A 26096-nucleotide genomic window follows, 5' to 3' on the forward strand; every position below is an offset into this window, starting at 1 on the left:
GGGCGCCACTGAGTGTCCAAGGGCGCCGGGTAGAATTCATTTCGGCAGAACAGGCTGCGGCCCTAGGCTCAAGACAGTGAGGGGAGCCGGAGACCTCACTGAAGCTACCCACAGTGGACTGAGGGGTGCAATCTGGGACCTTCCCATCCTGAGACATGTGCCTACTAAAAGATGGGGACCCAGGGGAAGAGGACACAGGCATAACCAGGGGAGGGGAGGAGGAGTGGGGCAGAGGGAGCTCCTTAGTCAATTGCAAATCCAGTGTGCCCCCACATCCTCACCAGAGAGGGGAGCCTTGCCCTCCCTGCTGGAGGAAGGGAGAGGGGACGCTCTGGAAGGCATCCAGGGCAAAGCCTTCCTTCTTTCCAAACACTGATCCTCTTGCTTTTTCCAGGGACCTGAGCAACAACAAGATCAGTTCCTTAAGCAACTCTTCCTTCACCAACATGAGCCAGCTGACCACTCTGTGAGTCCCAGCAGGGCCGGGAGGGCACGTGGGATATGGCGTCAGTCTGCGGGCATTGCTCGCATCATTTGCTGGGACTATGTGCAGACGTCCTTTCCTACCAGAGAAGGGCCTGGGAGCCACAGACTAGAAAACGCCCTACCCATCTCTTCTCAGCTTTTTGACCATGATCAAAAGTAAAAAACAAAACAACTCTTACTGTGAGATACAACACACATATGGGAAAGTGCAAGGAACCCAACTGTCTTATTCCCGCCTCCCCATAAAGCTAGCTCGTGTTGTTCTAGTTTTCTTTTGTTTTTATGACAAAACACCATGACCAAAAGCAACTCAGGGGAGCAAAGGGCTTCTCCTTTCATCTTACATTTCCAGGCAACAGTCCATCACTGAGGTAAATCAGAGCAGGAACTCAAGGTAGGAACCTGGAGGCACGAGCTGACGCAGAGGCCGTGGGGAAAGGCTGCTGCTGGCTTGCTCCTCATGTTCACATCCGGCTACCCCTTTCTTCTTCTTCTCCCTCTCCTCCTCCTTCTCCTTCTCCTTCTCCTTCTCCTCCTCCTTCTCCTCCTCCTTCTTCTTCTTCTTCTTCTTCTTCTTCTTCTTCTTCTTCTTCTTCATTCTCGTTGCATTCTTTTAAAAAATATTTTATTTAATTAATATTTATGTGCATGTGTTGGTGTAGGGGTGTCAGGTCTTGGAGTTACAGACAGTTGTGAGCTGCCATGTGGGTGCCGGGAATTGAACCAGGGACCTTTGGAAGAGCAGACAGTGCTCTTAACTGCTGAGCCATCTCTCCAGCCCCAGCTATCCCTTTTCTTACACCTCCCAGAACTATTCACTCAGGAGTGGCACTCTCCACAGCCAGCCGGGTTCGTGCACATTAACCACTAATCAAGAAAATGCTCCCTCGGCTTGCCCACATGCTAATCTGACGGAGGCGTTTTTCTACACTGAGGTTCTTCCTCCCATAACCCTAGCTGTGTCAAGTTGACAAAAACCTAAGCAGTACACACACAGACACTTAAGCCAAAAATGAAATATTAGCAGCCCAAAGCCCCCTTAGTCCCTTTCTGGCCCTTTCCCTCCTTCCTGAGGCAGCTTCTGTCCTCATCGACAGTGGCTGATTCTTCGATTTTCTCTGCAGTATTTTTATCTGCGCATGGATTTCTAAGCAGCACTCTTTAATGGTGCTCAGTTCAAACCCACGTGGACTGAATTATTTGGGAGAGATGTTTATGTTTGACTTGTCTTAGTTAGCATTACTATGTTCCTGTGTGGGCAATTTGGGCTCTAGCTGTGTTCATGGCAATGTATTGTTCCCTATAAGCCTGTACTGCACTTTCCTTATCCACGCTACTATTGATGGGTGTGAGGGTTGTGTTAGGCTTGGAGTGTTGTGAGAACAGACCCTCTGAAAATGTGCCTGTGTCCTAAGACACCCCATGCTGGCTATTATAATATCCCAGGCTGTTGGTCACAGGTGTTACCTGCCTGGTGGCTAAGAGCACATCTCACTCTTTTCCCTTCTCCTTGACTTACACAGCATATGTCAGGAACTGAGGCACACACCATAGAGCAAGACCTGAGGCCTTCCCCTATGTGTGGCTCAGATCAAATCTGAGGGCCAGTAAGTACCCAGGAAAAGGCCTGGCTTAGCCAGCCTTTAAGGCTGGAATATGAGCAGGGGTCAGTAAGGACCTGTCTGGGTGTCCCACTTGCAGCTGTGAGTCAGCTTATCGCCATCTTTGTGACAATCTGGAAGCTTGCCCACTCTTCCCTGAAAAGTCTTTAACTGTGAACAGGCTCAGTGGGCCTGGCTGGAGAGGCCACCTCCACCCAGAGTGGTGTTTCAAGCCCTAGGTTCTGAGCACCAGGGACATTTGGCAACACCTGAAGGTGTGTACTTGTTACACCCTGGAGGGAGGATGCTCCTAGCATGGAGTGGGCAGAGACCAAGGAGGCTACAAGCCTCCCGCAGCACCCAGGACAGCCTCACACCCCTAGTGATGCCAACAGCGCAGAGCTTTGACAAACTTGGGACCAAGTGATCTTGGTGTTCTTTCTTCTGCTGTGGACAGTTTGATTCACTTGGATTTTCTAAAAAAATAGTTCTATATAGGTATAATTAATATACAACAAGCATCCCTTATTAAGGCACAGAAACTGATAGCCAGCGGTGATGACCAACGTCCATAATCCCAGCACTGAGGCAGGAAGATTGCCACAAGTTCAAGGCTAGCCAGGACTACATAGTAAGACTCTGTCTCAAAAAAAAAAAAAAAAGGGTGTAGATTTTGGCCACTTTTTACACAATCGCAGCACCAGGAAATGCTCACCACAGCCTGAAGCTCTGAGTCCCCTCCCTTCCTTAGCTGGCCCCAGGTCTACGTGTTCAGAGTTTCATATAAACAAACTCACTTTGTTTGGTGAATGAGCACACTTGCTCCAAGATCCTTCCCTTGTGTTGCCAATGGTGTCCTATCCAGTTTGCGTGCCTATTACAGGACCAGTCCCCTCCACTGATCTGCCTCTCTGCTCCTGGTGGCCTTATTTATTTAGAATCTTTTGAGATAGTGGGTTAGCACACAGTCTTTAAAAACACAACCCTCACACACACACACAAACACACACACACACACACACACACACACACACACACACATAACCTCTTAACTAACTTGATAACATGACCCTGCGGTGGGAGTGGCCTCCAAGTCTCAGTTTGTTCACCTATAGGGTGGGGTGGGAATGGTCCCTCACGTCTGCCGTAACCTCCTTCCTTCCTTCCTTCCTTCCCGCAGGATCCTCAGCTACAACGCCCTCCAGTGCATCCCTCCTCTGGCCTTCCAGGGGCTCCGTTCCCTGCGCCTGCTGTAAGTATCTTCCAACTCATTCTTCTAGGAGATCTACCCCCAAGTCCTACCCACTCCACCTTCCTAGTGAGGAGAAATGTTCCCAGGTCTGGGGCCCTGGCAGGGACAACGCAATATTCAATGATGGGAGCCCAGAACACTCTCGTTCACACCTTTACAGAAGCCAAGGTATGAGTGCGAGAGGATCAAAAGAAGAGGTGACCCATCACCCCAAGTTGAATTTGTGTATATGTTTATGATAGGGGAGAGGTTCCCAAGATAAAGGAGTCCTTTATTTGCACAAGGGACTTCGTTTCAGACTTAAAATGTTTGTTTCCAGCGATCTGTGAACCTTTTCTACAGGTTTTCAGTGATAATTTGACCAAAACGTTCTTGTGTGTTTGTTATGGTGACTCCTGACCCCGTCAGAACCAAGATGGCATCCCTCTGGTCCTAACTTATGGCTGCCTATGTTCATCTCCTTACCAATAGCCTACTCTCTGCCTCTGTCTCCTGGCTAAGAGGGAGGGCCTGTGTGCCTGCACGTCTTATTTATGATATAAACTCAGTGCTTGGGTTATCTAGATGGCAAGATGAGAGTCTTTCCTAAGTACCAGGGCACAGTACAGCCTACATGGTCTCTAAGCGCTCCTGTTTCTTCCGGGGACCAGTGGGTCAGGGTTGCTGGGCTGGGGACTGTTTCTCCACCAGCAGACACCCTGGTGTGTCCATTCAACAAGGGCCTGGATGCTCCTCTATCTGGCATCCCACCCTATGCCCGGACTGGCCCCCAGTAGCCTCTTCTCTCCTCAGGTCTTTGCACGGCAATGATGTCTCCACCCTCCAAGAGGGCATCTTTGCAGACGTGACATCTCTCTCTCACCTGTAAGTAACGCTGGCCCCGATTCTCTGAGCCTCGTTGAGTTTAAACAGAACTCGGAGTCTGAGGGAGACCCAACCCCTCAAACCATCAGAATATGCTGTCTTTATCCTAATATTGAGTTTGTGAGCTCTCCCCAGGCACCTTTTTGTGAGGGAGAGCAGGCCATTAGCAGATGGTAACAAACATTTATTGATTGCTGGACCTGTCACGTGCCGGCCGGACCACCCCATAATGATCCCACAACGCAGGCAGTGTTTCCTTGCTTTACCCAAATGAACGAGGGCTAAGGAACGGGAGATGTCTGCGTGAAGCTGCCCAGCTGGTGAGGTCGTGCTTCCCGCCCCAGTGCCTATGTGCTTAGACAATGCCATATCACAGTCCTCGCCTCACTCCGTGGGGATGAACACCTGAAATATATCTCCCAAAGAGGCAGAGCGGCACAGAGTTATCTCCCAGGCCTGGCAGCTGGCAGGTTCATGGTGATTCTTTAAAAACATAGGCCAGGGTTGTGGAGATGGCTCAGCAAAACACTTGCCATGCAAACATGAGGACCTCAGTTTGACGGCCTCCCCCCCCCCAGAACCCACATAAAAAGCTGGGCATAGTAGCATGTACTTGTAATCCTAGAGCTGGGAGTCAGAGACAGGCAGATCCCTGGGGCTCAGTGGCCAACTGGCCAGCCTTGCCTACTGGTGAATTCCGGGCCAGTGAGAGAACCTGACTCAAAGGGAAAGTGTGTGGGACCTGAGAAACAACACACAAGGGTGTCTTCTGGCCTCTATGCGCATGCACACACATGCAGAGATGTGCACACAAACACTCACAGGCACACATGTGCACATACACATACAAGGAATTAATATCTTAGAGTATAGTGTTTCTATTTGGAGTGATGCAAACACTTTGGAAGTGGGTAGTGAGGATGGCTGCTCAGGCCTGGGAATATAGTCAGCATTTCTGACTTGTACACTGAATATGGTAAAAAGGACCAAGTGTTTATTTTTATGTATTATATATTAAAAATGAGGAGAGTCACGTGTGGTAGCACACACCTGTAATCCCATCACTCAGGGAGTCAGAGGCAAGCAGGTCTCTGTAAGTTTGGGCCAGCCTGGTCTACTAGTCCAGGACAGCCAAGGATACACAGAAAATCCCTGTCTCAACAAAATAAAACAAAACAACAAAATAATAAAGATAGAGATAAGCTCAGGGCTGAGGCAGGGTTGTCCTCACCCTGGAGGCTGGGATGCTGCAGAAAAGACACCCCCCTCCTGTCATTTCTTGGTACTCTTGGTGTGGCATGCACGTAGATTGTGACCCCATGGACTGTGGCTGGATTGCTTTGGCTCTTTATCTCTGGGCCTACTCCACACCGAGGGCCTGAGGGGGCAGGCATACTTTAGATCAGAGAGCCTCGGGGTTGGCAGCGTTTCTCTCGATGTTCAGTCAACCATCTTAGAAGTCCTCGGTTCTGCAAATTGTCTTTCCCGTATTTTAATCTATAAAGCCAGAGTGATCTTAAAACAGGTAACGCCTTCCTATATCATATATGTCTATATTTTAGGAAGCTTTTACTATATTAGGTTTCCGTACGGCCTCTCAAATGACCCGTAATTTTATCTGTCTCTCCCTTCTTTCCCCATATTCCCTCCCATTCTCTGTTTTCCTCCCTGTCCCAACTTGATTCTGTTCCAATCTCTCTCCTTCATCACTATCTATTCTGTTTTCGTTTCCTAGGGAGATCAATCTGTCCCCTCCTAGTCCCTTACACTATCTCCAACCAATGTGGTTCTGTGAATTGTAACTTGTTTATCGTTGACCTAACAGCTAATAGCCACATATAAGAGACTGTCTTGCTGAGTCTGGGTTACCTCACTCAGGATGATTTTTTTTTCTAGTTCCATCCATTTACCCATGAATTTCATAATTCTATTTCATTCTTTTAAATAGCTGAGTAATACATCATTGTGTAAATATCTCACATTTTCTCTATCCATTCATCTGTTGAGGGACCATCTAGACTGTTTCCAGTTTCTGGCTGTTATAGAGCAGTAATGTACGTAGTTGAGTAAGAGTCCTTGTAGTAAGAAGAAGCATCCTTTGGGTAGATAGTTTAGCTGGATCTTGAGGTAGATCAATCTCCATCTTTTTGAAGAACCGCCATATTGATCTCCACAGTGGTTGTACAAGTTTGCACTTCCCCCAGCAGTGTTCCCCTTGCTCTGCATCCTCGCCAGCACGAGCTGTCAGTTGTTTCATTGATCTTAGCTGTAATTCTGACAGGTGGTGTAAGATGGAATCTCAAAGTAGTTTTGATTTGCATTTCCCTGATGGATAAGCACGTTTAACATTTCTTTAAGTGTTTCTCAACCATTTGTGATGCCTCTATTGAGGATTCTCTGTTTAAATCTGTACTCCATTTTCCCATTCTGTATGTAGGCTGTTGCTTTCTCTGAATGAGGGTTCTTTGACTTACAGGAGTTTTTCATAGGTCCCATTTATTAGTTGTTGATCTTAGTGCCTGTGCTAATGGTGTTCCATTCAGGAAGTCTTTTCCCGTGCCTCTCATTTAAAGGCTGCTCCCCACTTTCTCTTCCAGGCTTAGACAGCACATGTTCTAAACAGACAAACACACAGACAAACCCAAAGCTGTAAAAAACCAAGCTAGATTCCAGAGCTGTCTTTGAGAAAACAGTGATATCAAATCTGAGACCAGATCTATTCCATTAAAAAAAAATCAGATAAGATCACCATCCATCCGTTAGCTACCCGTCCACTAATGTTATCAAAGTAACCTACCTGAGACGGTCAACTTCAGAAGAAGAAACACTGATTTTTGCCTCACAACTTCAGAGACTTCAGTCCATAGGTGGTGAGCCGTGTCGCTTTGGGGCCTGTGGTAAGACTGCACGTGATGGTGGGAACATGTGGTCAGGTAGTTGCTGACCTCATGACTTTTGGGAAGAAAGGAAACGCCAGGGTTTGATATTGCCTTGAAGGGCACATCCCCGGTGATCTGCCTTCCACCAGACCCCACTGCCGAAAGGCCCTACTGACTCTCACCGAGCCAAGGGCTGGGGTCTAAGAGCTTAGCATGTGTGCTTTGAGAGGATGCTCAAGATCCAAACCATAGCGTTCCCTCCCATTTGCCCATCAGCAGATGCGTACCAGCTCGGGTGTCTAACCTGCAGCCCAGTGCCAAAAGGTTACATGTCCCTGTTAGAGCTCATGGCTACAGTTCCTGAATGCTGTCCTTCATTATTAGAGCCCTGAATTTTGCTGCCTTTATTCTGCTAGAGACTAGAATACTCTATTTCCATATTCATTGAGAAGTGGGTGTGAAAACTCAGTAGAAACAATTAATTACAGCACTCCATGCCTGTGTGATAGAAGCGTAAGTAGTTAATGACAAATATGGCACTGTAATTTATTATTTGATGACACGCAGAATAACTAAGGTGATACAGATATAAACATAAAAATCGGTGGGGCCGTGTATAATAGCGTACACATGTAATCCCAGCTCTGGGGAAGACGACAAGTTATAGGGCAGCCCGAGCTACCTAATGTGACCTTGCCCCAGTGGAAGGAAGGAAGGAAGGTGAGCAGACAGACCGAAAGGGAATATACTCAAATGAGGTTAATTCTATTTCAGGGCGGATGATACTGTTCTTCCGGCATTCCTTTGCGCTGAGGGTTTGTGCCCTTCTCGTGTGTTTGGCAGGCCTCACTCAGTTAATGCTGACTGACTCAGCCAGCATTTTTGGCATTATCTAGTGTCTGGTCCGGCTCCACAGTTAGTGCTCCTCTCCTCAAGGAACCACTTTTGCAGCCTCTGGAGCCAGAGGATGAGGACAGCACTGTGCACACATACACCCATGAGTAGGCTGGGCAGGGTTTGAGAAGTATTCTGGCTTCAGACAGGAGAGGCTGTTTCAGGCGAGGCTCCATTAATAGAAGCTGGTGCTGCTTGGCATTAGCAGGACCAGACAGCTACTGTTTCAGTGTGCCCAAGCTACACCAAGGACCAACAACATGGGGCTATTTATGATCTTGCTGGGATGTGTTCCCAGCCCACAGTCCTTTGGGGTTGAAGAGGGCCTGGCTGCTGCCCTCTACAACCGTGTCTCCTCGGCCCCACCTGTTCTCCACCCCTCACTGAATTCTCAGTTGTCTTCCCTTTTTAAAAATTTTAACTAGCTAGCTAGTATTTTGAGAACGGATCATATTACACAGCCAAACTGACCTGAAATTCATGCTTGCCCTGCCTCAGCCTCCTGAACCTTTTTTTTTTTTAATTATTATTTTTACGGTTTTGATTAAAATGTGTAAGTTGTGCTGGGCACGGTGGTGCTCGCCTTTAATCCCAGCACTCAGTAGGCAGAAGCAGGTGGATCTCTGAGTTTGAGCCCAGCCTGGTCTGCAGAGTGAATTCCAGGACATTCAGGGCCACCCAGAGAAACCCTGTCTCAAATAACTAAAAAGGAAAGCAGAAAGAAAAATGTGTAAGTTGTACTTGACATTAGCTTTCATTAGGCAAGATGGCCCCCAGGCGAAAGGGAGCTGTAGGAACTACCAAAGAGAGGGACAGTGTTCCTCACCTGGGAAGACCCAGGCTTGGGCAAGAGGAAGCTTGAAATGTTGAATGAGGTGCCGTGTCTGCTCAGGACAGAAACAAGTGACCACACGTGGGACGAGCCAGGATGCTTTTGAGTGACACTTAGGAGTCTTTGGCCATGTGGTTTTTAGGAATGAACTGGGAAAGGGCACCTACACTGATGTGTGTGGTGGACACCTGTGCCAGTATGGGCATTTGTGAAGCCCTGAGTCACGTCAAGGCCCCCACATTCAAGACGACCTCTGATTTTTCAGGTGTTTGGTGTTTTTTTTTTTTTTCCTATAACGATCCTGCTTACAATCGGGCTATACTCCTTGCAGTTCACTATAAATTCTATACAGAGTTTTTAAATGCCATGATTATGCTATATTGTATGTTTTAATAATTTGAAAAAGAACATGGCAAATGTTTTTTTAAATATGCCATCTCTGTCTTCTTATAATCTAAAGAAGTCTGTTTTTACACGTTGGAATTTGCCTCCAACCTTCCTCTGTGTCTGAGAGGTCCGGGTGCTGATGGGGGAAAAGGATGGTATCTTCCTGGTCCCATTAGCCAGGATGGATGCTGTCAGCACAAGAGGACAGAAAATTAAACACACATCACAGTTGCACCTGCCCTCGTTCCTTGAGCTGCGTGATTCCCTCGGCGCTCACTCTAGGTTATCCATGCTTGTCTCTCTTCCCCTCTTGATTGCAGGTTCTTTATTGAATCATAAAGTGAGCCCCAGAGATGTTAAGGGAACTGCCCAAGGTCACCCGGGCAGGGAGCAGCTGTGGTAGGCTGGAGTCCAAGTCTCGCTCAGCCTGCTTTATAAGATCACACAGCGTCAGCTGCGTTATTTTGGGAGATTCCTTTGCAGAGCCACAGCCACTTCTATCAGGCTGTACCCATCTCGGGGTTCACGTCCTCCGTGGTCCAGAACAGGTGGGAAGCGGCTGGGTATCCAGTGACCTGATGAACACGGCCCTTCTCGTTAACCTCGCACAACCTTGAGGTTTTAACATTGGTTAATACCAATGAGCTTCAGGCGCTGATCTATTTACCGAAAGGGAAAATGCTGGCCTCTTCTTTTCACAACATTCACATGCTGTCTTTATGCCTCTCACCGTGACTGGGGAGCGAGTTAGAGCTTACCATAGGATTGGTACAGGGCTGGGCAGCTGGCAGTATTCACGTGGGTATAGATGTGAGGGCGCAGGCATGACCCTGGACTACTGGCCCATGGAAGCTTGACATCTACTTCTGTCACCTGGATTCTCTTCATAGGCATCTGTTCTAGGGGAGTGCTCACACCTCACGAAGCCATGTGTTCACAGCCGCCTCAGCTGCCAGAGCGCCCAGCAACAGGGAAACTGCTCATTAAACCACAGGGTGTCTGTTCCTCCCCGAGATGCTGCAAAGCACTCTGGCAAAATGAGGCAGATTCCTATAGACCAATCTGGAAGGTTTCCAAGGCGTACTGGCAGGTGACAAGAAACAAGCCGCTAGGATGTTGTGCACAGCAGATAGGAACCGTTTGGATCCATGCGGGGCAGAGCTGGAAGGCCACACGCAAGAGCTTGCTAATTGTAGAGGATAGCGTCATACTGTGAAAATAGCGTAATTTAACCAGTTACTTGCTGAGGAACAACAGCAGTGTCAGGTCCTGGTTTCTTTTCTGCAGCTACGGACTGGACAAAATGATTGTGAAAAGAGTTTATTCCAATCCTGTTTCTGTGGACTGAAAGTCCAGGGGTACAAGTGATGGCAGAGGCACAACTGAGCATTCACATGACCAGGTGGCAGTGCTGCACCAGGCATCCACTTCTGCCCCAGATTCTGGGGGGATGAGCACAGTGCCCTCCTAACCCTAACCTATTTTATGGGGCCCCTTTCAACACTGACCTGATGAAAAGTTTCAACATGCGTTTTGCAAGGGGCATTCAGACCGTAGCACCAGTCTTTCTTTGACAAACCCACACCATCACACATGTGTCTTTATATCCATCGGTAGATGTGTCAGTAGGAGGAACTTCCAGAAACTATTTCTGGGCCTAAAACACCTGTAGTTGGAGTTATACCTGTTTGCACTCCCATCAGTAACACTAGAACATACCCATAAGAAAAAAATTTGGTTTCTGAGTCCCAGGCCAATATTCTACATAGTGAGTTCCAGGACAGATAAGGCTACATAGTGAGACTCTTTACCCAAAAAACAGTGTGTGTGTGTGTGTGTGTGTGTGTGTGAGAGAGAGAGAGAGAGAGAGAGAGAGAGAGAGAGAGAGAGAGAGAGAGAGAATGTGTATGTGTTTCCATGGCACTTAGCACTCACAGTGAACTGCAGCGTTTGAAAGAGACTTGCAATTAAGAATGCAGGCGTGTTGTCTTCGCTTAATTAAAAATGAAAAGAAGAACAAAAGTGGACAGGCTTCTGAGACAGGCAGTTCAGGGTTTAGACCCTGAGGCTGCTCTTTGCTCCTGTGTGGCCCCAGGGAAATTACTTATTCCATGCAATGCTCAGTTCCACATCTTAAAATTTCGGGAAGCTTGTGCGTGGGGGTTGATAAGAGTGTTGAGTGCTTGAAGGCAGGGTCTGCAGGCATTTCTTTGCAGGGGTAAATGCTGGCTGCCTTCACCATGCCTGCGGGGCTCCGAGTAGAATTCTGTTCCTGGCAGCACGGCTTCCAAACCCAAACCTTCCCCTTCCTTTGATCTGGGCAAGTTACTCAATCTTTCTAAGCCCATCACTGTGTCCAGAAATGGAGATAGGGCATAGTGAGGAAGGGCTAAGTAAGACGATTCACATGAGTGCTTAAAACGGGGCTTGGAGGTGACCTGGGACCCTGCATGGCCTGTGGACCAAAGCTTCTGACATTGGAATGCCTGCTTTTTTCTGCTGCCCGTCCCAGGGCCATTGGTGCCAACCCCCTGTACTGTGACTGCCACCTCCGATGGCTCTCCAGCTGGGTGAAGACTGGCTACAAGGAACCTGGCATTGCCCGCTGTGCTGGACCCGCAGAGATGGAGGGCAAACTGTTGCTCACCACACCTGCCAAGAAGTTTGAGTGCCAAGGTGAGCCCAGGAGCGCGAGAGAAGGAGTGGTGGGTGCCAGAAACCACAGCACTTTCCCAGCCCTGGTAGGGTCTTCCGGATACTTCTAGGTCCCTGGGTCCCACTGTGGGGAGAATCAGATGATAGACTGGAGGTTCTGCTAGTTAGGACGGCTGCCTTCCAGTCTTGACATCCAGCAAGCAAAAGACAAAACAACAACAACAACAACAAAACAGCCAGGCAGAAAAAAATCCCGGACCATTAGGGCTTAGATTCTTCCCTGTGGTTATATAAGGAAAATCAAAATAGCAGGTTGGAAGTTTCCAGGCTCCTGGCAGTACAGGCATGCAGTCTTCCCATAGACAGGCATTGTACTGGACAATCAGCCGAAACCCTACCCTGTCCCTCGGGCGGGCAGAGGGCAGCTGTTGCTTTCTCGATATTTGCAGCACGCAGAGTCAGGGTTTGACTGGCAGTCTGCACGAGGCTCCTTGCCTCCAGCATCTACAAAGACTTGTTTAGGGACTGGTTGACTGACTGGTTGGCCGATCAAGGCCCCCAAGGCTCTGCAGAACCTTGTGGAGCAAAAACAGGTGGCTGAGTGGCTGCCTGGGCTCGGCTCTGTGTGCAGGGGGAGCTAGAAGAGGACCCTAGGGACATGGCCCTTGCCCTCTGTAAGCTCGGAGGCCACCATAGGAAATGAAACTGACAGCTGTAGGTTAATGAGGAGGCCCAGGCCACCCTGTGTGCAGGAAGCTGTCACAGCAGTAATAGTTCCAAGGACTCACTCTGTATCCACAACTAGGAGCAAGCTGATCTACACTAATACGTGCTTTGCATTTACTAGCTGCCAAGGTGGCACTGAGCTGCATTTTTAAATGTGCTTTTTCACTGAACTATGACAACATCTGGAAAAGCACACAGATATGGGGGAGAACCTGATGCATGGTCACTGAGTTCACTTAGGTACCAGTACTGGGTCAAGAAAGAGAACACATCTATATCCCGAAGTCCCTCCATGGAAAGGTGTTTTCTTTGTTGTTTTGTTTTGTTTCTGTTCAAGCGTATGCCTCCTCAGCAGAACTGACATGCCACCTCTTCTAGAAGGAACCTTCGGAGGGACCCTGTGTCGAGTGGCCAGGTTTCCCTATTCCTTCTTATGAAATCTTGGTGCCCTTCACAGTTGGCACCCAAGTACCCTTGCGGCCAGACTCCTCTGTTGTTGTCCCCCACGCTGCCCCCCGAGCGCGGTCTGGAGAGAAGCCTGCGTAGCCTAGGAGGTTCTCCCCACTCTAGACTTGGAGAGGAACACCCTCCAGGCATGTAGACCCCCCCCACCCCATCCCCACAAAGCCTCTTTGTAGAACCAAGCTCAGGCACATAGCCCCCCTCTCTGCTGAGCAGGCTGGCGTGGTTGCCTCTGAGGGGTGTGAGGGGCAGAGTCAGGAAAAGTAAGCAATAACAGCTCTGCTACTCTCTGCTTCTTAGGGTGGCCCTAGCCACTGTGTACTGTTTCCACCTCCTGAACACTGCGTATCCATTCATGTAATGCCCACAGCTTGCCAGTGACCCTGCAGTAAAGTAGGCTCTGCAGCTGGAGAGATGGGCTGGGCTTGGGGATGCAGCATGACCCTCACAGACTCACGGTGAGGGGCAGGTATCCTGGAAGGAGGGTATCCCTCCTCAGGACTGGACCTCTCAGGGCGGAGCCTCATGCCTTCCACATACTCTTGCTCTGCTAATGCTCTCCCCGTTACCACAGGTCCCCCAAGTCTGGCAGTTCAGGCCAAATGTGACCCCTGCTTGTCCAGCCCATGCCAGAACCAGGGCACCTGCCACAATGACCCTCTTGAGGTATACAGGTGTACCTGTCCCAGCAGCTACAAGGTAAGTGGAGGCTGCAGCCGGAGGAACAGAGTTCTACCTGCCGCAAGGCAGGCCTAGCTCTGTTGTTTTCTCCCCTGGCTCAGAGCAGATGTGTAGGTGAACCCAACACCAATGACCTGTGGGCAGATGGATATATTGTGGGATGGGTGAATGAGGCAGCCCTGTGGCAGACAAACGGAGCTGCTGAGGGTTGTTTCTTAGTTTGTACTAACCCCCTTGGCTCTTCCCCAGAGTCCTCATCACTGGCTTTTCCTCCAGGGCCGAGATTGCGAGGTATCCCTGGACAGCTGTTCCAGCAACCCATGTGGAAATGGGGGAACCTGCCATGCCCAGGAGGGTGAGGATGCTGCCTTCACGTGAGTTCCCAGGAGCCTGAGGTGGGGCTCGGGCTGCTGATGGGCCCAGCATCCAAGGCTCCCTGTGCTGGGGATGAGGGTGGGTGGAGGGGACAGACCTGTGCTCCAAATTATAGTCACAGGTTCTCTAAGGCCCCTCCCACCTGGAAGAGGCGGGAGCATAGCACCTGGGGGACAGAGGGCACCAGACAGCACAGGCTCACAGGGGAGAGCGTGGGCTTGGGCTGTCTCCTGGTGCCAGGAACGCCTCTTCACATGCTGGGAGCCTATAGCCAAGAGTATATGTCATGGTAGTGCCAGGAAATAGTTGGGGCCACCTAAGACTCTTTTAAATCTCCGCAAACCCTCCTGAGGCCCCGCTTTAAGCTGACAAGTCTCTAGAGGCTGTGCCAGGTACCCAAAGCAGCCATTAGCTAGCTAGCCCTATAGTACAGCTGAGGTGACCAGAGGTGGAGCCATATCCTGGTCACTCCTTCTGGGGTCCCACCTTTGTACAGCTCTCACTAACTGGCACTGTGGGGGGCAGATCCCACCACAAATGGTGTTTCCCATGCTCTGGATACAGCTGTGCTTACTGTATAGCGTATCTGAATCCACCCCCCACCCCCCCGAGCAGATGTCATATCCACACAATCCTACTAGCCTCATTTCCCCCCAGAAAGCCTCAAGCCCCCATCCCTGGCCTCCCAGAGCTTTTCTGAGGAACACAGTACTTAGTTGCTGGAGATAAATTGCCTACTGAACAAATTGGCTCTTCAGAAAATGATGTTGAATCCACAGGCGGAAATGGCCAAATCTGCCTCTGCAGACCCAAATTACCAGATGTAAAAAAATAAAGCGCTAAGTGCCTCTCCTCTAGCGTTGCCTTGGAAACGCATCCTTACAATAGGCAGGCCCCCCTCAGGGGCGGGCAGCCGTTCCAGCTTCGCTTCCTCCCTGCTCTGGTCTTCAGCTCCTGCCCGGGGCTGGGATGCCCCTTCTGAGCAGAGGGGGCAGGTGGGGTGGCTCAACAGATGCAGCAGCCAGGAGGGGAGACCCCTTTTCCACTGGCCTTATGCCCTTTGATTTTGCCAGTAGGGACGTTCTGCATAAGTGTCCTTGTCACCTTAGCTTAAAACCGAACTCCAGAAGATGGCTGTGGCACAACCTTTAGGCTCATTACTCTCTCTTCAGACAAGCTGTAAAATACCAGCCTGCACAAATTTTCTTAGTCCAACAGCTACGTTTTTTCACTGTAAGTTTATTTTTCCACCCAAAGGAGGCAGTACCAAGGATCTCATAAACATTGTTGCCATTTTAAACTAAAACAACCAGGCGAAGGAGGCTCTCCCCATCCCCCAATGATATCTGTTGAGCAAAGCAATTGAGTATCATTTTATTAATTATCCATTAATTTTTTTTAAAATCAAGACAGGGTCTACTGTGTAGCCAGGGCTGCCCTGGAATTCTCAGCTATGCTTCTGCTGTGGTCTCCTGGGCACTTAGATCATGGCTTCTGATTCCCCACTTCACCTTGTGTTCTTTTGTAAAATGCCACCAGCAAGCTCCTCTGTAACAATGAAAATGTCACCTCTCCCTTTCTGGCTGGAGTTAGTATGTCTGTTGTGTTTGCCACCCTCCTCGTCTTTATTGCGCTATGATTGTATGCCAGGAGCAGCCGCCACCACCAAAGAGCCACCGAGGGCACAAGAGCTGAGGTTTAAGGCCCCTCCCCATTTCTTGTCACTATAAGCTCCTAATTAGACGTTTCTTTTGGCTGGGTTTGGAGGGACACATAGGTAACCCTAGGACACAGGAACCTAAGGCAGAAGGATTGTGAATTTGAAGCCAGCTTGCACTACATACTGAGATGCTATTAAAATTTCTTTGGGGCATGGAGAGATAGCTCAGTGGTAAGAACACTGGCTGCTCTTCCAGAGAAGCCAGGATTGAGTCCCAGCACGTACATGGTGGTCCATGGCCATCTATAACACCAGTCTCAGTGGACCTGATGGCCTCTTCTGGCCTCCAAGGACACCAGGCATGCATGTAGTACACAGATAGACATGCAGACAAAGCACACACAAAAGCAAACAAATAAAATAAACAATAAAAACAAACAAAAAATAGTTTCTTATGTCTAGGTTGTCATTAAGATGACTAATAACACAAGACAATGTAGCTGTTATAAAATTTGATCATTAGTGTCTGTAAGCTGACGTGTTCTCAGACTGAACTCCTTTATAGGTGCACATCTGTATTTTTTGTCAGTTGGTTGATGTGTCCCTAGATGGTCGGTGCATGCCAGGAGAGAGCAGACGCCCCACCGTTCTGTTTGCATATACATATTAAATATGTGCTGGGAAGGTCTGTTCACATAAACCCACTGTCAGGATTAGGAGATTCATCATAGACCTGTCACTCAGCTATTGGAAGCTCTTCCAGTTTTTACGGCAAAGTCCCCAGAGTGAGCAGGTGGCTACAGTGTTTCAGTTTGGTTAAATGACAGCTCCACGTATCTCTCCGTCAGTTACATCTTAACTGTCCACTTGCTGCTTTCTCTGGCACCTGGAGGCACAGCCCACCTCCTGTTTGGGCAGAGAATGGCTGGCACCTTAGCCAAGTCCTGGGAATGTCTGAGGAGCTGTCCCGCCCTTGGGAAACCTCGCATGTCACCAATTTCTAGAACTTTCCACAACCCAACTAGTGTACAGCTGAGCTCCATTCTTTCTCTGTCCCTGCAGAGACTTGTGTCTACAGAGACTTGAGTAGCGTAGCTGGGCAGGTCCTGCGCCTCACTTCAGGCTTTACCCCTCCCTCTGTGCCCACTGCCTCCCCTCCCCTGTTGGGATTCTTGCTGAGACTAGCCCCTCCCCTGTACCAGGAAGCCTGCTTGACCACGCCCTTCTGAGGAAGGGCTAGGTGCTCTCTGCCTGTGCCTGGCTTCACAGCCTCCACCATCCTGACTGCGCTTCAACTTGGGTCACTGTCTCTTATTTGTTTCCCCCACCAGAAGGCAAACCAGAGGATTCTTTGAGGGCAGGGCTGGTCTTAATACCCTCTCACCTGTTCACCCTCTGGCAAGGGCCTGGTCCAGAGTAGAAACTCCATCAGTGTAAAATAAGGAATCTGACCCATGGCCACAGGCTTTCCCAGTTCCTCTTCATCCTCTGTCCTGCACCCCACCCCACCCCCAACCACAGGTGCTCCTGTCCTTCCGGCTTCGAAGGGCCCACCTGTGGAGTGAACACAGATGACTGTGTGAAGCACGCCTGTGTCAATGGGGGTGTCTGTGTGGATGGCGTGGGCAATTACACCTGCCGGTGCCCCCTGCACTACACAGGTAAGCATTGCAGGGGCCCAGGCGTTGTCCCATTCTGTGCACATGCCAGTGTCTGCATGGGCTCTACAGAGCTTGGCATCTCCTGCCTCTTCTTCCTTCTTCCTCTAGGAAGGGCCTGCGAGCAGCTGGTGGACTTCTGTTCCCCGGATCTGAACCCGTGTCAGCATGAGGCCCAGTGTGTGGGCACCCCGGACGGGCCCAGGTTGGTGCCATCCACTGCCAGGGACCCTGGCCTACGCTTGGCCTCCTCCCTTCCTTCCCGCCCCTCATCTGTTGGTGGCTGTGGTCTTGGCATTCTGGGCTCCTGAGAGCTATCCCAGGGGTGGCTATGGGCACAGCTCTGGCCATGCGGCCCTGGGATTGGGATTTGCTGCAGCCTGGCCCTGAGCAGACACTGGCTGGACTTAGGCCCCTTTTTCTCACTGGGATCTGGGTGCAGCAGTAGAGTCCTCTTGAGGTACTGGCGGTGGAGCTAAGCGAGAAGGGGTCTCTTCAGAAAGTACTTAGACTGAGCCTGGCAACATGCTTCACCCACAACCTTCTTGCCAGATCCACGGCCTCTCACCCCAAACCCCAAATCCACAAAGCTCACAAAACTAAATAGCCCAGAACGAAACCTTACCTGAAAGAAAGGCTGGTGGGAGGCCGCTCACACTTGCTGCTCCTCGGTAAGTGGTGGATCTGAGTAGCTTCTCCGGGTGTGTGGACTTGCCTGTTCGCTGGGCTGCCTCAACTTCCATAGCTGTCCATATGTATGCAGTCCATGGCCTAATTGTGGCCACAAAACTCAGAATTTCAAAACCTCTCCAGCCCCCAGCTATATTAACAGGATTATGCAGAGGTGCTTGCCACATGGAGACTGGCGGATGAAGGTCATATGGGCTTTTGAAAATGTCATACTCCCTTAAAATACTGTTTCATTCCTAGAACACCCCTCCCCCCCGACACGTGAAGTCAGCAACGAGTTGTCAGGGTAGGACTTCCTGTAGTCTACAGCTCAGTGACCCAAGCCCAGGAATTGAGGCTAAGGCCAAGGGTAGGGACCCGAGGGAGCTTGCTGAGTAGGGCCGTAGTGTCAGGGGACTGTTGGGGCCCAGCTGTACGTGAGCATTAGACGGCAGCAAGAACTCTGTGAAAATGAGAGAGGCAGTGTATTCTTTAGTAAATCACAGGGCGAGGAGTGGCACCCTGGGTGGAGGAGGCCCTCCTGAGATGAGGGAGCTTGGAGGGCCAAGGGAAGCAAGATTGCACTCGCTGTCCTCTCTCACCTTCAGAAGATGGGCTCCACGTTCAGGCCTGGGCCCAGCTACAGCCCGCTAGGCTGTGTGATGCATGTAGTCTCAACTTCCTGTTCCTCAACTTCCTGTTCCTGTAGGATGGACGGGAGGGACACTCAGCTGTGCCTGGCATTGTGCTGGACGCAGCAAGTGTTCGGTATGGGGCTCTTGAACAAGGGAGTGGACAGTGTGTGGTGGCTGGGAGTGGACAGTGTGTGGTGGCTGGGAGTGGACGGTGTGTGGTGGCTGGGAGTGGACAGGGTGTGGTGGCTGAGAGTGGACAGGGTGTGGTGGCTGGGAGTGGACAGGGTGTGGTGGCTGGGAGTGGACAGTGTGTGGTGGCTGGGAGTGGACAGGGTGTGGTGGCTGGGAGTGGACAGTGTGTGGTGGCTGGGAGTGGACAGGGTGTGGTGGCTGGGAGTGGACGGTGTATGGTGGCTGGGAGTGGACAGGGTGTGGTGGCTGGGAGTGGACGGTGTATGGTGGCTGGGAGTGGACAGGGTGTGGTGGCTGGGAGTGGACAGTGTATGGTGGCTGGGAGTGGACAGGGTGTGGTGGCTGGGAGTGGACAGTGTGTGGTGGCTGGGAGTGGATGGTGTGTGGTGGCTGGGAGTGGACGGTGTGTGGTGGCTGGGAGTGGACGGTGTGTGGTGGCTGGGAGTGGACGGTGTGTGGTGGCTGGGAGTGGACGGTGTGTGGTGGCTGGGAGTGGACAGTGTGTGGTGGCTGGGAGTGGATGGTGTGTGGTGGCTGGGAGTGGACGGTGTGTGGTGGCTGGGAGTGGACAGGGTGTGGTGGCTGGGAGTGGACGGTGTATGGTGGCTGGGAGTGGACGGTGTGTGGTGGCTGGGAGTGGACAGGGTGTGGTGGCTGGGAGTGGACGGTGTGTGGTGGCTGGGAGTGGACAGTGTGTGGTGGCTGGGAGTGGACAGTGTGTGGTGGCTGGGAGTGGACGGTGTGTGGTGGCTGGGAGTGGACGGTGTGTGATGGCTGGGAGTGGACGGTGTGTGGTGGCTGGGAGTGGACAGTGTGTGGTGGCTGGGAGTGGACAGTGTGTGGTGGCTGGGAGTGGACAGTGTGTGGTGGCTGGGAGTGGACAGTGTGTGGTGGCTGGACTGCTTTGAGCTCCTTCCAGGTTGAAACCCAAGACCCACGTGTGGGGTGGTGAGCAGTTGGGTAGGCCCAATTTAACACTAAAAGAGAAAACAGACGACATCAGAGAGCAGTGTGCTGTCTTGTGTGGTTGGGGTACGCACTGGGACATGAGACTGCACCCGTGTATATGTGTATCGGGCATAAAGTTAGTTCCTCTAGGTTTGGAATGAGGAACAACTCCAAGCAAGACCGCACTCTGCTTCCGTGGGGTTGGGAGTTGGTAGGGGTTCAGACAGGGGTTGCTTGGTGAGAGATGGAGTGTTTCCTGGAAGCTTCCTGGGAACCAGGAGGAATTGGCTTGTCCGGACCATTGTGGGGAGAGAGCAAAGGCTTCTAGAGGTCACAGGGGTGAGGGCAGGAATGTGCCCGACAGGGTCAGCTCGGTGTACAAGAGAGCAGCTGATGTTCTGGGGACAGAGCGTTACCCTGACTGGGTGTGCACGCAGACCTGAGGCTCAGTGGGAGCCTGACTCTCTCTCCCTGTCCACCGTAGGTGCGAGTGTGTGCCAGGTTACACGGGTGACAACTGCAGCGACAATCTGGATGACTGCAAGGACAACCGCTGTCAGAACGGGGCCCAGTGTGTGGATGAAATCAACAGCTATGCCTGCCTCTGTGCCGAAGGTTACAGGTGAGTCCCACTCCCCGCCTCAGGTGGGGCTGCCAAGGGTCCCCTAGGGCTTGGGTCAGTGGCAGTCCCATTCTGGGAGCTGAGCGTTAGCTACGCAAACATGGGGTAATCAGACAAGCACTGAGCACCTGGGCACAGGCTTCCAAACCTGCTTGTTGAAGGTCTGGGAAGTGGGGTCCTTGAGGAAGGAGTTTAACATTGTGCTTCTGGATGCGAATATCCCGTTGTCCCAGCATTATTTGTTGAAAAGGCTTTTTCTTTCCCATCTCATTTCATTGTCTTGCCTGCTTGTGAAAAGTCTATGGCTTTTTTGTGAGAACTCTAAGTGTAAGGGTCCTTCTGTGTAGCCACCATTATGCCAGCAGCATGCTGTCTTTATTACTGTACTGTCACGGTGAGTTTTTAAATTGGAACGTGGAAGTCCTGTTTTGTTATTTTTCAGGGTTGTTTTGGCTATTCTGGGTTTGTTGAATTTGTATGAATTTTAGGACTAGCTAGTCAGATTTGGAATAATAATAATAATAATAATAATAATAATAAGAAGAAGAAGAAGAAGAAGAAGAATTAATTTGGGATTTTTAGAAAGAGTGCTATTGACTCCATAGAGCAGTTTAGGGGACAGTGGCATTTTAACACAATACTGGATTTTTCCCATCCTGAGCACAAATTGCCTTTCTGCATATGTGGACTTACTTTAGCTTATTTCAATAACCGTTTTGTCATTATTTTAAAACATTTTTTCATGACTGTGTGTACGAGTGTTTTGCCTGCAGGTATGTTTATGTACCAACTATGTGTCTGGTGTCAGATCCCCTGAGTCTAGAGTTACAGATGGTTGGGAGCCAGCCAACTTGTGTATGCTGAGAATCCAGCCTAGGTCCTCGGCAAGACCTCTCAGCCACGGAGCCATCTCTCTAGCTCCTCACACTTTGAAATTATTTTTAAATTTTAATTCTTTTAAATAATATTGTAAATATAATAATAATAATAATAATAATAATAATAATAATAATAATAATTGTTGTTGTTGTTTTCCAAGTCAGGTTTTCTCTGTGTAGCCTTGCCTGTCCTGGAACTCACTCTCTAGACCAGACTGGCCTCGAACTCAGAGATTCTCCTGCCTCTGCAGGGGTGCTGGGATTAAATACATGTACCATCACCATGCAGCTTAGAGTTAATACTTTTAAAGATTTATTTATTTATTATTATATATATAGTGCTCTGCTTGCATATATACCAGCAGGCCAGAAGAGGGCATCAGATCACATTCTAGATGGTTGTGAGCCATTATGCGGTTGCTGGAATTGAACTCAGGACCTCTGGAAGAGCAGTCAGTGCTCTTAACCACTGAGCCATCTCTCCAACCCAGAATTGATTTTTTTTTAAAGAAGAGTTATTTGTTATTTATGTGTACAAGTGTTTGCCTGTATGTATGTGTGTGCCACATGCATGCAGTGGCCACAGAGATCAGACGTGGACATCAGACCCCTGGAACTGAAGATATAAGTTGTTTTAAACCACCATGTGGGTGCTGGGAATTGAACTCAGGTCCTCTGCAAGTACTTTTAACTACTGAAGTATCTCTCCAGGCCCCTGGAATTGATTTCCTAATTTCATTTGTTGTGTGTGTATCAATTTTGTAAATCTTGCTGAATTCTCTCTCTCTCTCTCTCTCTCTCTCTCTCTCTTTCTCTCTCTCTCTCTCTCTCTCTCCCCCTCTCTCTCTCTTTCTCTCTCTCTCTCTCTCTCTGAATTCTTTAACTAATTCCAAAAGCATTTTAGTAGATTCCTTAGGTTTTTTTTTTCTACAGGATAATATAATCTGTAAATAGATCCTTTTTCTTCTTTTACAATCCAGATGTGTATTTTCTCCCTTTCTGTCCTAACTGCTCTGAACAGACCCGCCAGGATACTGACATGCAAAGCCTGTGAGAGCAGATATTCTTAGCCTCTTTCTAATTATACAGGGCAGCATCCAACCTCGGCCCATTAAGTGTGATGTTGGCTGTGTTTCCTGACGGTTCTTCATTAACCTGATGGACTTCCCTTCTATTTATTTATTTTTCTTTTTTTTTTCCCTTCTTTTTATAATGTGTCAAAGTTGGTTTCTTCTTTAATCTGTTACTGTGATGTTCTACATTGATTGATTTCGCATGTTAAACCAACCTTGTGCTCTTGGGGTAAAACTTAAATGCTCATGATATATGACGATGTTCATGCTTAATTTGATTTGCTGATATTTTGCTGAGGACCCTTTGCCTATGTTCCTAAAAAAAATACTGGCCTATTTCTTTTTTCTTGCAGTGTCTTTGTCTAGCTTAGATGTTAAGGTCTCAGAATCAGGAAGTATTCCTTTGTTGTCTACTTCTTTGAAGAGTTTGTAAAAAAAAAAAAGCATTAATTATTTTTTAATGTTTGATATAATTCATTAGTGACACTCTTTGGGCCTGGGAAATTTTCTGGTCACTAGGTCAGTTCCCTTGTTTGTTAGCACGGGTGTACTGTTTATGTTCTGAGTCAACGTGGGGAGCTTTTGTGGTTCTAAAAATTTGTTGATTTCATCTCTTAGCTGGCACAGCTGTGCACACTTGCCCTCCTAACCCTCTGCTGCCTTGTGTTGGGCATTGTTAGAGCCCAGAGTCTTGGGTGCACTAAACAAATGCTCTACCTTGTAGCCACACCCCAAGTTAATTGTTTTTCTTTCTGTAAATTTGGAAGTAATGTGCCCTCTTTATTTCTGGTTTCTGTAAATCAGGATCGCATCTTCACCTCTGTTTTAAGTCAGTTTCCCCCTCTGTGTTTATTGTAGACGCTACCCTGCGGAGTTATTAGCACGAGGAGGGGGTGTGTCCTCAGCTTTGTGCATGCCAACCATCTGAGATCTTGTTAAAAAGCAGCCCAGGTGGCGTTTCCTTTTCTGGGAAGTGCCCAGGTGGTGCTGCAGCTGCTACACCAGGGCGTCCTCCTGGACGCAGCTCCCTTGGAAAGCGACGTTCACAAAGGACAGCTTCCATCACTTGGAGGGTCCATTTTCCTGAGGTGGTTGGAGAATTTCTGGCCAGCACTGTGGGAGAGATCTCCTCTGCCTCATTTGGCCCTTCCCTCTCTGACCTGTGTCTTTCTCCTCTCAGCGGACAGCTCTGTGAGATCCCACCTGCCCCCAGGAGCCCCTGTGAGGGGACTGAGTGCCAGAATGGAGCCAACTGTGTAGACCAGGGCAACCGGCCCGTATGCCAGTGCCTGCCAGGCTTCGGCGGCCCTGAATGTGAGAAATTGCTCAGTGTCAACTTTGTCGACCGGGACACTTACCTGCAGTTCACTGACTTGCAGAACTGGCCTCGGGCCAACATCACTCTTCAGGTGTGTGCCTGGGGACCTGATCGCTCATGCGGAGACAGAGAGCAGGGCACCTCTGCTCCTGGTCCACAGGAACTGCAAGGAACCTGTGTGAGTTGCTGTTAGGGTTAGGATGAGCAGGTCTGTAAACCTTTCTGAGCCATCTTTGAGACAACTGCAGAGTGATAATATCCGGGTACTAACCCTGGTAGAGGCTTTTGTCATTACCTTCTGCTCCGCTCTGGCCTTCAACGCCGCAGACAGGTTTGCTCCACGGGGCCACAGTGAATTCTTAGCTTGTCTTTAACCTAGTTTTGGGATCTCCTAAATGTCCTTTTTGTCCCATCAATACCATCTCAGAACGTCATTGTGTTAGGGGTGGGGGATCAGGTTCTATTTCCACAAATGATGAAAAATCTGGCTGCTTTGCTGATATTGTCCCCGGGAGCAGATTTTACTGCTGCATTTTACCCAGTGGGCAGTGTGAATTCTTGACCCCTCTGCCTCGAATTCCATTCTTGGCCACATATGCCTAATCACCTCTTTTTCCTTTGTTCCTTCTCTTCCTCAGCCTCTCAGTTCTCTTCTCTCACAGTGTCCTCAGTAAGATAGCAGGCAGCCTATCCACCCAGCAAGGCAACCAGCGCCCCCCACCCCCACCCAAGCCCCAGCCATAGATCAGGCTATTTTAACCTCTTCAGGAGGTCTCACTGTCACACGTTAAGGGACTCTTCTTCCCCTGCACTCTAATTCAACAACCAGTGGTCTGGGGGGTAGGGGGGAAGCTCTCTGATTGGCCAGGTTTTTGTTGCATACTTTATTAGAATCTTGACCAATCACTGGGTCCAAGGGAATGAGCTAGTGTGATTTCCCTTAGCCTTGGTCTCTGCTATGTGTCCACTCTATAGACCTGAGCGTTTACCAGAAGAATACAGGGATGGGGAGCTAAACAGAAGGAAGCAGCAGCTGCGCTTCCCACAGCCATGGGGTCCTCCCTCTCAGACAGATACCTGCATCTTCCCAAGCAGCTCCTCCCAGCGTTGAATGGCTCCAATAGGGAGACCCTTCCCATGCAGGCTTTCCTCTGTAGTTCCCTCCCTTTGTAGCCAACTCCTCAAAGCCTACAGGGGCTCTCACCCCAGGGAGGTGGTGATTGTACACTGTGCTGGCTGCATACTGCCTCTTTCCCACTGGGTAACTAGTCTTTTACCTGGTTGTGGGCAAACGCTGTTCAGGACCCAGCCTGTCTGTCTGCTTTGCTGCCCGGTACCAGCCAGTCTTCAGTGAACTTGGAACTGCTGGCCTAGGTCAGACCCCTGAAGAAGGATCTCTGGGAGGCTGGTCAGACAGAGGAGGAGAGGGGAGGGGGCAGTTTTCTTATGACATCACTCTTCCAACCTCGGGTCCCCTCTGTTCACTTACCTACCAATGCTGCTTCCGGGAGGGGTGGCATGGGAGAGAAAGTGCCTTTGCCCCTCAGGTGTCTACAGCAGAGGACAATGGGATCCTCCTGTACAACGGGGACAATGACCACATCGCAGTTGAGCTGTACCAGGGCCATGTCCGTGTTAGCTATGACCCAGGCAGCTACCCCAGCTCTGCTATCTACAGGTATGAATCCCTCAGGCTGTCAGCCTTGCTCAGGTGGGCATGCCAGGGTGGGGCTCCTGGGCCAAGAGTAGGTGGTTGTTGGAACTACAGAAACTTGACTGGCCAGGAGGAGGAAAGGCCATTTGGTCTGAATCCAGCCCTCTTGGAGTTGAGGCCCCTTGGGACCCATCTTTCCCCACCCCCACCCTCACCTCAGAGCCAGCCCCTAACTGGAGAAGAAGCTTTCTCCAAATGTCTCAGCCTCCCTTGGGCCTCAGGAAGGGGAAGAGGGAGGTATCAGACCAAAGTCCCCTTAGTTCCATGGTCTTCTGAGAGATTTGTCTTCTTGGGAAGTAGTGACTGGGTTGATGGCTCTTCTGAGATGAGCTTAGCCAAGGTCTTCCTGAGGCCCACTCCCTGGGTGTGGGTACCCCCCCCCCACTCCCACCTCCTTCCAGTGCTGAGACGATCAACGACGGGCAGTTCCACACTGTTGAGCTGGTCACCTTTGACCAGATGGTGAACCTCTCCATCGACGGCGGTAACCCCATGACCATGGACAACTTTGGCAAACACTACACGCTCAACAGCGAGGCCCCCCTCTATGTGGGAGGTGAGGACCCAACAGACAGAGCTATAGCTATCCCTTCTTCAGGCCTCTTTACCTAGCCGTGGTGATAGTACCCCCAGGC

The 26096-nt window shown here is 49.9% G+C and overlaps 1 protein-coding gene across 1 annotated transcript in view; it reads left to right on the forward strand.

Moving 5' to 3' along the window:
* Positions 1 to 26096, forward strand: part of SLIT1 (slit guidance ligand 1) — a 153302-nt gene that overhangs the window by 121378 nt on the left and 5828 nt on the right. The window contains exons 23-34 of the mRNA XM_084749405.1: positions 395 to 466; positions 3268 to 3339; positions 4132 to 4203; positions 11708 to 11871; positions 13613 to 13737; positions 13996 to 14093; positions 17276 to 17415; positions 17524 to 17617; positions 20341 to 20478; positions 23610 to 23838; positions 25295 to 25425; positions 25863 to 26017. Coding sequence (XP_084605531.1) covers positions 395 to 466; positions 3268 to 3339; positions 4132 to 4203; positions 11708 to 11871; positions 13613 to 13737; positions 13996 to 14093; positions 17276 to 17415; positions 17524 to 17617; positions 20341 to 20478; positions 23610 to 23838; positions 25295 to 25425; positions 25863 to 26017 — 1490 coding nt within the window. The remainder of the gene's footprint in view (positions 1 to 394; positions 467 to 3267; positions 3340 to 4131; positions 4204 to 11707; positions 11872 to 13612; positions 13738 to 13995; positions 14094 to 17275; positions 17416 to 17523; positions 17618 to 20340; positions 20479 to 23609; positions 23839 to 25294; positions 25426 to 25862; positions 26018 to 26096) is intronic.

The sequence above is a fragment of the Acomys minous genome (genome assembly GCF_964271855.1).
Source record: "Acomys minous genome assembly, chromosome: 2".
Lineage (NCBI taxonomy): Eukaryota > Metazoa > Chordata > Mammalia > Rodentia > Muridae > Acomys > Acomys minous.